The sequence below is a fragment of the Panicum virgatum genome, chromosome 7K (assembly GCF_016808335.1).
Source record: "Panicum virgatum strain AP13 chromosome 7K, P.virgatum_v5, whole genome shotgun sequence".
In the NCBI taxonomy this organism is placed as follows: domain Eukaryota; kingdom Viridiplantae; phylum Streptophyta; class Magnoliopsida; order Poales; family Poaceae; genus Panicum; species Panicum virgatum.
The window spans coordinates 47,402,221-47,412,921 of NC_053142.1; the positions used below are offsets into that span (position 1 = coordinate 47,402,221).

At 46.0% G+C, this 10,701-nt stretch overlaps 1 protein-coding gene across 4 annotated transcripts; it reads right to left on the bottom strand.

Moving 5' to 3' along the window:
* Window positions 1-1,282: 1,282 nt before the first annotated feature.
* Window positions 1,283-7,245, bottom strand: LOC120641791 (peroxisome biogenesis protein 6-like). 4 transcript variants are annotated; one of them, XR_005662409.1, is made up of 17 exons: window positions 6,705-7,245; window positions 5,208-5,852; window positions 4,825-5,068; window positions 4,585-4,726; window positions 4,230-4,413; window positions 3,947-4,138; window positions 3,591-3,863; window positions 3,416-3,487; window positions 3,179-3,265; window positions 2,926-3,048; window positions 2,734-2,844; window positions 2,595-2,633; window positions 2,390-2,511; window positions 2,163-2,248; window positions 1,999-2,082; window positions 1,763-1,913; window positions 1,283-1,528 (listed from the first exon to the last, which is right to left on the bottom strand). XR_005662409.1 is itself a non-coding variant. In XM_039918024.1 (16 exons), the coding sequence occupies exons 1-16, from the start codon at window positions 6,933-6,935 to the stop codon at window positions 1,824-1,826; spliced, it is 2,784 nt and encodes a 927-aa protein (XP_039773958.1). In that variant the 5' UTR covers window positions 6,936-7,027; the 3' UTR covers window positions 1,557-1,823. The 4 variants fall into 4 exon arrangements, 1 of the variants encoding a protein (XP_039773958.1); XR_005662408.1 differs by having other exon boundaries at window positions 1,283-1,543; window positions 2,163-2,307; window positions 6,705-7,027; XR_005662407.1 differs by having other exon boundaries at window positions 2,163-2,307; window positions 6,705-7,025.
* Window positions 7,246-10,701: the final 3,456 nt, after the last annotated feature.

Sequence of the window (10,701 nt, forward strand, 5' to 3'; positions counted from 1 at the left end):
TGCCAGATCCCCGCTCGGGGACGGGGACGGGGACGGGGAAGAATCCTCCCCCGCGTGCGGGGACGGGGATGGGGACGGGCTGTTTTTCCACGTTCGGGGAGCAGAACGTCTGCTCGTTACCCGGCGGGGATAGCCCCGTTGCCATCCATAAGTTTGCTTGTCGTCGTCAACCCAAAGCTGCTCATTCATCCGATCCTCGCGTGCGCGAGTTGGGATGGACCGATCGAAACGCTTCTGGTTCCGTGCGGACTGCCTCGCTGATAAATTCGGCCTCGTCGCCGTCCCTGCCTCTGCGCCGGTCGCCGAGATTCGCCCGTTCCCCGTTCTCCATTCCCAGGGTGGTTTCTCCGCACGCAACGACAGACTAGCTAGACCGCCGCCGCGGACGCCACAGCACGCCGGCCGGGGTTCCAGAGCACGGAGGCTGACGCGTGATTTGGCCGCCGCGCGCATGCTCTCGCTCGCTCGGCGGGGCCGGTGGTTGACGACGTACAGCAAGCGCCACTGCGCCAGCCGTGTGAGCGCGAACCTTTCGCTTCGCGGTATCGGGACTGATATGATCGAGGTCGACATACTTACGCACGCACGCCCTATATATGCTTATCTTATCCAAGTGAAAGAGAGAGTGATTTGGCATACTCGTACTCGTTTCCACAAAAACAAAAGAAAGTGAAAGTGAAGGAAGTAGCAGTACGCGTTAGTCAATGCATGCATCGCCGTCGCTGACTCCATGGGATCAGACTGCAACTGCTGCTTTAATTCTGGCGAATCTAGCAACGGAGCTTTTAACTTCTTTCTTCTCCTTTTCATTCACCCTTTTCTCCTTCTCATTCTTTCTTACTTCTTTCTTCTAAAATTTTTAGGTGAGACTCAAAGAGGCTCCCATTGTCCGCAGGGAGGTAGCCGGGGCTCCGACCACCCCCACCGCTAAATCCGCCCGTGGCTGCTTGAAGCTTCGGCGTGGCCACGCTAAACAAGTAAACAACTAAACAAGCACATCCGAACGGATCCCAGGATCAACAGGGCGGGCGTATTGTACAGTGGTGATTGGCGGCGCCGCTCCCGGCCGCTCCGACGAATGATTTTTGGCGCCAGCGTTTACGAATTACGAGACGCGCGCGATGATTGGTTGGACCTGCCCGGTCTCGGTCGCGCCCCGGGGATTGACCAGACAGCCCGGGGCGTTCTGGCTTGTTCACACACTTGCATGCCATAGTAGCGGTAGTAGTGGAGCTTGGCTTGCATAATTGTCAAACCCAAGATGCTGGCAAGTCACGGAGAATGAGGCCACTTGAGAACGTTACTATTTTTTTCATTTCTTTTTGTATATAACAATGTGTTGACTTGACGAGCTGACTCGAGCTTGGTTTACCAGCAGGGTGAGTGGTGGTATAATACCTGAAATGTCCCATCAAAAAGTCTGCACACAGTCAGATTGCATATGGGACAAATGCATCGATAGTTATTTGTTTTCCTTTTTTCCAGCGAAACTCTAGAGCCTGATCTGAACGGGTCGTCATGGCACCATCTGTCAAAACAAGCACTGCAATTGTAAAAAGAAAATATTGTAATTAAGAGATGGAAGTTCAGGAAATGTTAGCAGTTTAACGCCTTGTTCGGCTGAGAGATTCAGCCAACCACAACAGTATTTTCCTCTCACGCCAAATCAGCCAGCCAGCCAACCAACAGTATTTTCCTCTCACGCCAAATCAGCCAGCCATCCAGCCAGCCAGCCAGCCGAACAAGGCCTAAGACTCTGAACCTTGGGTGTCTCTGGTGGGACAAAATCATCAATGGGAAATAAAATATTACTGCTAACATCATCATCTAGAAGGCCCTTCAATCTTCTGCCTCAACTGTTCGTAGTTCTGAAGCTCCTCCAGTGATAGTGATGGTGATATATCTCCTAATACCTGTGTAGTAACAACAATGTTTTTTTTATTTCCAAACATGCAACCACAAATTACCATGCTTACTCAAAATGGTTCAGAGTTTTACCGTCATAAAATCATCAATCTCAACAATGACCTCTTCAGCGCTGACATCGTTATTTCTTGAAGGATCAATTTCAAATGTTTTAACCTGAAAATACCACATGTAAGTTTAACAGAGCAAAGATAAGAAAAAACCAATGTACAAAGCAAGAGAGCAGAAACACTCACGGATCTCTTTGCTGCATGAAACCATGCATCTGCACACAGTGCATAAATATCGGCACCGGTAAAGTTTGGAGGACAACGCTGAGCAACTGACAAGAGAGAAACATTACTGTGGAGCTTATATTTGCGCGTCTGTGCTTTAAGGATCCTGTATATGCCAATTAAACTGAGATCACAGTTCCACGAATCTGAAATAGACAAATTGAAAACTACAGGTAACAACTAACAACCTTTCCCTGTATGATGCATCAGTATTTACACCAACATAGAGAAGCTTATCAAACCGTCCAGGGCGAAGAAGAGCAGAATCAAGAAGGTCGGGCCTATTGGTAGCCCCAATAATGAAAAGGTCCTACAAACAATTTAAGAAAAAATCCTTTGATGTCAAGCATCCTTCATGGAAGGTAAAAGCAAGTATAGCATGGTGGAGTAAACCTGGCTGTTATCGCTCAACCCATCTATCTCCACAAGTAACTATCAAACACGAAAAAAAGAGAAGTGAGACAGGACGACATTTTCAACAGAAAATTTATGAGGAACGGTGTCACCAACTCAGGAAAGAAGACAATTATACCTGGGAAACAACTCTGTCCATAACACCACCAGAATCTGCCGAGGATCCTCGTGCTGGAGCTAGGGAATCAAGCTCATCAAAGAAAATGACACAAGGGCGTGCAGATCTAGCCTGGGATTAACAATTAAAAATTGGAAAAAATAAAATCTATGTATTTTTACGATAATTATATGGCTGTGTAATTTTTCATACCTTCTCAAAAATGTCCCTAACATTCTTCTCTGATTCTCCAACATACATGTTTATCAGTTCTGGACCTTTCACGCTAAGAAAGTTCAACGAGCATTCAGTAGCTACTGCTTTCGCCAATAAGGTCTAAAAGTTCAAGTAAGAATCATTTTAGCGACCCCATATCATAGTGCCTTTGGATACGCTTATCTATTCGTAGGTAAAAATTTTTAAAAAAAATCAGCTCATTTTTAAGGACGAAACCCTTTAGACCTACCTTCCCTGTTCCTGGAGGTCCATAAAGCAGGACACCTGATCGCTTCCGCAATTTAGAAGAAAAAAGGTGTTTGTACATCAGTGGCAACTGAAATATCAAGTAAAAAAAGGTCAATATCCCCCAAAACTGACAAACCTAGTAGTGCTTAAACTACTGTAGACAAAATCTCATTTTCATATATAAGAGCGAGTAATATTGATGTCGTTGATATTTACACCTTAATCAAAGTCAATTTACCTGAATAGTATCTAGAATAACCTTTTTCACTTCCTCTAGCCCACCAACATCCTCCCATTTGACATTGGGAACCTAAAAACCAAACAAGGTGATCAGAGGAATCAAGGTAAAATCGGTATATACAATTCATGGGCTATCGACTGCTGGTCCTGAAAGTTAGAATTAAAATGTTTACTTTGGGTGTGCCCAGTGCAGCACGATTCCTTTTCTTAGCTCGTTCCAAGGAACACAGAATATATTCTTTGCAGAAATGTATTTCCTCATTTTGAGTGGCAGAAGAGCTTTCTGGAAGGATCTCCTCATGATCACTGATTCCTTTGCTATCTTTCTCTGCTGCAATTTTATGTGCAAAAGACACACCAGAATCTGCAACCAGTGCAAGTATGTCTCTCGGCATGAATCCTGACGTTTGTGCTGCTAAGTCTTTTACGAACTTGTCATCAATACTCTGAAAAGGGAAAATGCATAAGCAGGAGATGCATCGCAAGTGGAGGGAAAAAGGTTTTGGGCTGAAAAATGACTAAAAGGTACCTCATCTGCAACTGTTGCAATGCCTTGAAGTGTCTCAGATATCAGTTTCTTTCTCTGCTCTTCATTCATAGTCTTCATGTCAATCTCATGGCGGAAACATCGCCTAATTGATTGTTGCATTCCTTCAGAACTGTCTGCAGTTGCAATTAGTATAATCTGAAGAGAGCTTACATATTCAGGCTCCACAGGGTACTGCAAGAGACAACCCAATAATAAGGAATCTGATGTATAGACGGCCTTATATCATTATATCTTGTTACTAATAAGAGGAATCAAGACTTACTGAGATCCCATTTACATCTCTTCCTGGCATCGAGTCCGTAGCAGCCCAACTTTGTCCAGTGTACTGCTTGATAACAGATTCAATGTTTGACGCAATCCCAGATTGCTCAGATTCTGGGCCCTCATTGGAGGATGCATTCCCAATTGCATCAAAGTGTCGAAGAAGCATTATACAAGGGGAATACCTTCACAAAGAAAGTTATTAAATAAAATAAATGTCAAAGAGATAAATAAACCACATGAAAGTCAATAAATGTAATGTATTCCACATAAGAAATAAAAAATAAAGAGTACGGTATTTTCATAAGTTTCAATAACAGAGAATAAGAAGGGGAAAGACAGAAAAAAGTAGGTACTTCTGAGATTCTTTGAAGGCAGCTGTAAGTGCAGCAGGTGCACCACTTTCTGACGAAGTCATGAGATCATGACAGCTACACTCAACCACGTGCAGACCAAGATGGCTAGCAACATGCCTCACCACTGTGCGCTTTCCGCATCCTGTTAACCAACCATTTTTGGGGACACAGGTTCAATTGGAAATTGATTAGTAATCTTTAGAGATAAATTTAATCAAATTATCACTGAAGTGCACTAACCTGAAGGGCCGTATATAAAAGTGGAAAACTTGATTTTTGGTAATATATCTGAAGGGCATAATGCTGGGGCAATGATAGAGGCTAAATGCTCCACTATTTCACCATGCAAAGGAAGTGAGTCACCAGAAGCAGCAAAGAAGGAGTAAGGGGGGATTGCAGCAGAAGCAGCTCCCCCAAGCACAAGGGCTGTCTCATTGCAATTAACACGAAGAATAGGTTCATCTGATGGTTCCATGCTTGTCACCTAGCAAATTAAAACAGTAACAAATCAAAACTCTTATACAATTATGAGTAATGCAGCTAAGTGTAAGCTAAGAGTTCATTATCATCTGTCGTATTTATGGATTATAGTGTATTTGAAGTATGAAAAATAGGTAATTTACCTTAAAGTAGATCATATTACGAGGACGCAAATTATCATCCTGCCTATTGCATGCTAGACAGGAGCTCATGCCACAATTCCAATTGTTCCGTATGCAAAAGACATCCCCTCTTGCTAGGAACCTATCAAACTTAAAGTACTCGTTCAAAGCTTGATCCACCATGTCTTGGTAGTCACTTTCTCCAAAGGATGAATTTATCTTTAAAGAAGCAAGCACACCACATTCAGGAATCCTCACAACAGAAACCCGTAAATGTGAAGCATATTTAGGAACTTGAGCACATGGAAGAAGGTCTAAGTGAAGGGAAAGATCACTCCCAGCATTGGAAGCAGAATGAAGCTCTTCAGATCGAGAACAAAACTTGAAAGGCTCCTGTCCTTTTTGGATAAGAAGCTTCAGACAAGAAACATGCAATCCCAAGTTGAATGCCAAAAGTGGGCTGACATAAGCGATATCTTCATCCACAGATGCAAAACCAGTAGCAGGAAACGAACGAAAAGGTAAGATACCCATAGCACGACCATGAGGAGAGGCAGATGCCGCATGATCAGTCTGTTCTGTCCCAGACTCGTCAAGAGATGGGCGATCAAGTAATATTGCTTTAACAATTCTCCCGACATTATTGTCAGCATTCTTGACAAGCACCTGCACATCAATAGCTGCATATTATTTCACTAATATCAACAGTTGATAATCCTACACAGAACTAATTCACCATCTACCATATATTATATCAGAGATCAACTTGCTAAACCATTAGTCAAAATATAAGCATATGGGATATGACTGCAACGGTTAATTTTTGCAACTGCAATGCTCCAAACCTAATCAACAGAAGAGAATCCTACGCAGTATTACTAGTTAAGCTCAAAAAATTGCACAGAGATTATATCAGAGATTAACTTGCAAAGTCACTGTTGAATATACAAATTCATGGCCACAATGCTTAATCGTAGCAGCTGCGATGCTCTAAGCTTATTGCCCATGGCACCCATTCCAAATCTGGATACAGAAATCACCAATTCCCATGTATTTCATCACCAAAAGTGATGATGACAGGACAGCCTTTAATTTGATGAGAAAAAAATTCCAAACGAGATCCGATTCGCTCCTTAAAGCACCAGGCAGAGTTTCCTACATAGTACTCCTACCAATTTCCCATTAAAGCTCAAATGGTTGCACAGAGGTTGTATCAGTTAAATTGGAAACATAAATGCACGCTCAGAATGGTCAGTTTTTCCAGTATCCGTGATCTAGAAGTCATGTTCATTATACAGTAGTTATCAATTATTGGAGCCCATTCTGACTATCTAGCAGTCAAATTCATCCTTCTAGTTCTATGAGCAACCCAATTCCACGAGACCCGAATTTCCTCCTGAAAGCAGCAAGCGTAGCTTCCTCAACGAAGCCCCTAACGGATCGAATTTTGCCGCATGGACTACGCAATTCGCAACAAACAATTGTGTCCTGGCCCGAATCGAAACAGGTGGGACGTACAGGCGTGCCGGTGACGACCGCGAGCCTTCGGAGCGCTGGCGCGGGGAGGGCGACGAAGGTTGCGAGCTCCCCGAACTCGGCGCCGCCCCACGACGGGAAGCGGAGGACGCCGGCCCGGAGGCGCACCGGCTCCTGCGGCGGCGGCGGCGGGCGGTCCCCCGGGAGCGAGTCGAGGAGCGCCTGCGTGGAGGCGAGCACCAGCGGCTTCCTCCGCTGCGGCCTCTCCACCATGGCTGCCTGGCTGCTGCTGCTGCTGGGCTGGCCTGTGGCGGCCGCGACGGGCGCCCGGTGGTGAGAGAGAGAGAGAGAGAGAGAGAGAGAGCGAGCGAGCTTGACTTGAGGACCCGGTCCAGGAAGATGGAGCAGTAGCTGGGTAGCTGCACAGCCAAGTTCAGACCTCGATGAATTTGATGCGATTTGTTAAGTTTGTAGGATAAAAGCAGTTGCAGAGGTCGCGGATTGAGCAAATTGGCAAATTCTGCTCCTGCTCATCGCTCGAATTTGGACGCGGAAGACAAATAAACAGGAATTTGAAGCGAATATGATGGAATGCTTTGAAAATTTCAGGTTGGTTGGTTCGTTCGTGAAAGCCCCAAATATCTGAAGATCGATGATAACCATGCATCCCAGCCCAGCCCAAGTAGAACAGAGCTTTCTGGCCTAAGCCCAATAGGTAAAGTCGGAGCTGAACAGATCGTCGAACAGGCCCACCACCGCTTGCCAGGCAGGTTGATGCTGGGAGCTGGCGGTGCGAAAGCCCAACGACTCCAACAAAGCACATGCAACGCGCGCCTCTCTCCCTCTGTATATCGGGCGAGCATGGGCTGCCGTAACAAGCGCTCTTCTAGGATTCTGTATTTTGAGATCTAAAACTGGCCAAATAAATCGGTTTATATGTATTTTTTTTTCGAAACGAGGCCTCCCCCAATTCCATTCAAGAACAGAATTACTCTGAGTGTAGGGAGCAGAGATGAAGGAGGGAAGGGGGCAAGCCCAAGTTTTTCTAGCCTGACTTTCAAGCAAGAAAGTTCAACGGGAAGAAGCCTAACACTAGGATTCCTAGGTAGACCGATGGTTCAGAGTATAAAGAGAAACATATTATAAACCAAAATAAACGCCACAACATGGTGGACGCACAGTACTGAAGTACAGGAGGCGATAGAAGGAAACAGGCATCATCAGTCTTCCTCAGTTTCCTCGACTGTAGGGGTAGGCGGGGCCGGAAGCATTCTTGAGGCCGCCGTACCTTGAAGCGCCAGGGCCCGATGAGCACATGCGAGAAGAGTCCCGACTCCTCCAGCAACCCCAGCTGCACCTCCTCATTTTGCAAACATATCCAATATTTTAGAAAAACACAAGCATGTATTAAGATCTCGGCCGGATGTCGAATTATTTTGTTATCAAAGATAACTTTGTTTCTGCACTTCCAAATCGCCCAGCTGATAGCTGCAAAGCCAAAATCGGTTTATATGTATGATCTAGTCGAATTTATTGTGGGGATAATCTTTTTATTGTAAAATAATTTTTTAATTGTTCTAATAATAAAAAAAATTCTGCAACAAACAAACAGCTCCGTTTTGCATAATGATTTGACTATCAATCAAACATGTAACTTCCAACAATTGTTCATATTTCGGCATGATGTGTTGTACACTTGTACTCACTCCCCGTATCTCCCAACTCCCCTTCAGCGGCAGCGGAAAACGAGAGGCAAACTATCTGTCGCCTCACCTGTCTGTCCCTCCCGGAACGACCACCGGCATGGCATGCGAAAATGGTGCCGCCTCATGCCCTCTGATGCATCCGCCGACAACGCTGACGAAGAGGTTTCCGCATCCTGAAGAGCCCAACTGAAAGTCTGAAACTTCGATTTTCAGCAGCTGATCCAGAAAGAAGAAATAGCGTGTGATGATTAGTCCACGTGCCCCGCCGCGCGCCCCTGGAATGGAATGGAATGGCCGGGCCATCTCTGCTCTGCCTCCGCAAGCAGGCGGCGTGCTGGGGAGACGTCAAGCCGAAGGCAGCACGAGTACGTAGCACCTAAACCCGACAGGGACGTCGCCGTGAATGCGGGTCTCGACGTCGACGGTCACCGGCGCCATTAACTGCTCTGCCCCCAGTTCATGTTCCGTCCCTGCCACGGAGGAGCCGAGCCGAGCCTCCGCTGCCGCTGTGCCGTGTGCGGATGCGGACGCGGCTGCTGCATCGCATCGCGTCAACAGTTCAACACCTCCTCGATCGACCGCCTCCTAATTAAACTCCGGTCGCCGTCCGCCCCTCGACGGTCTCCGTCGCCGCCATCCCACTGCAAAATCTCGTCGCCCATAAATGCCGGGCGATCCCCCGCTGGACCTGACCTGACCCGACGGACGATCTCAACAGGGGGGCAAGCAGCTTCTCACACGTTTTCGCTGGCGACGTGCTGCGGACCCGTCCCGTCGTCTCAACTGTGCCGCGCGGTGCACGTACGTCGTCCCATCCATATACCGCTATTGGAACGGCTCGCCTACCCCCCCTGCAGACCGGACCTACCCTTTTTCGCGTGTTACACACACAGGGCGATCTCGCAGGGGATGAACGTTCAGTGCATTCAGTGGCAGTGGCACAGAAATATTATTTGGACAAAAGTGGCTCAAAGCCAACTACTAGCAAACTCATTTTTCATAAAGGTCTGCTGGAAAAATTACTGTTCTTACGGTGTTTAGAGTGCAGTACTAGACCGGTAAGCTAAACGTAAGCTACGCGTGATGTGATTCCGATCCTATTCCAACGACCTAGTATATATTTTTCATCTGCTGAGACGCTGTTGGCTACTGCCTGAACGTAACATAGGCCGTGTTTAGTTCCTCTTTTTTTTGAATTTTGAAAGAGAATCTTTTTATATTTGAAATACTAAATATAAACTAATTACAGAACTCGTCTGTAAACTACAAAACAAATCTAACGAGTCTAATTAATTCAGCAGTAGAGCATGTTCACTGTAGCTTTACTGTAGCAATTTAGTGTCTAATCACGTCCTAATTAGGTTCATTAGATTCGTCTCGCGATTTACAGTCTATTTATATAATGTGATTTTTTTTCCGACTACATTTAATACACCATGCAAGCGATTTACAAAAAATTTGAAATTTGAAACTAAACACCGCCATAGAAACATGAGCATAGTATCACACAGATGCTATGTACGTAATAACGACTTAATGAGGGATAGGGGTGCTCCATCTAATCGAGTACAGTAACCTCTCTGTACTGTACTGCAAGAACGCATTAAAATTCGAGGCTCTCGTTCGTCGTCCCCTCCTACTACTATTTCTATTTTCCACCGTAAAAATTTAAAAAAAACGAAGCTACTATACGGCTATCACTAGTCATCATTATCCGAACCCGGGCAAGTCTTTGTAGTACAGTACATGGCGGGCCAAATTAAAATCCCGATGGGTCGCCAGCTGCATGCTGACGCGGCGCCATACATCGGCGGCCGTCGATCGGGGACGGGATCAACGGCGGCGTCCCCGATCTCAAAAAAAAAAAAAAAACGGCGGCGTCCCCGTGACACAACCTCGCCTGATTAGCACCCACGGTCGCAAGGTCCAACCCCGGCTTTCAATACGAAAAAGATTAGGTGGACGCAGCCATCGCGGGATGAATGAATGAACTACGCCAACGAACGTGCCCGTTAATTTAATTTAATTTAACCCCGTCACCATCACCGGTCGCCGTGCGTGCAGTGGCGGCTTTATATTAATTAATTAATTAATTAATTATACCTGTACTCGCGGTGGAACCGCCAATCTAATCAGCGAGCGCCCCCATCAACGAGGTAGGAGGAGTAGAGCCACAGTTAACCGTGCATTAAAACTGCTTAGCCACTTCCTAATCGCCATTAGCGCGGCGATTAGTAATTAATTAATTAAGGGATGGATGGATGGAACGGGCCGGGGCGGGTCTCTGTCTGCATGGATTAATGGGCATTCATTGCGGGAGCGCGGCAACTAAC

Excerpts from the sequence above, each read along its gene's own strand:
- LOC120641791 (XM_039918024.1), bottom strand. The coding sequence starts at position 6,935 with ATGGTGGAGAGGCCGCAGCGGAGGAAGCCGCTGGTGCTCGCCTCCACG. Across the intron at positions 3,488-3,590 it reads CTGCACTGGGCACACCCAAA|GTTCCCAATGTCAAATGGGA; the intron begins GTAAACATTTTA and ends TTTGGTTTTTAG. Across the intron at positions 3,266-3,415 it reads TTATTCTAGATACTATTCAG|TTGCCACTGATGTACAAACA; the intron begins GTAAATTGACTT and ends TTGATATTTCAG.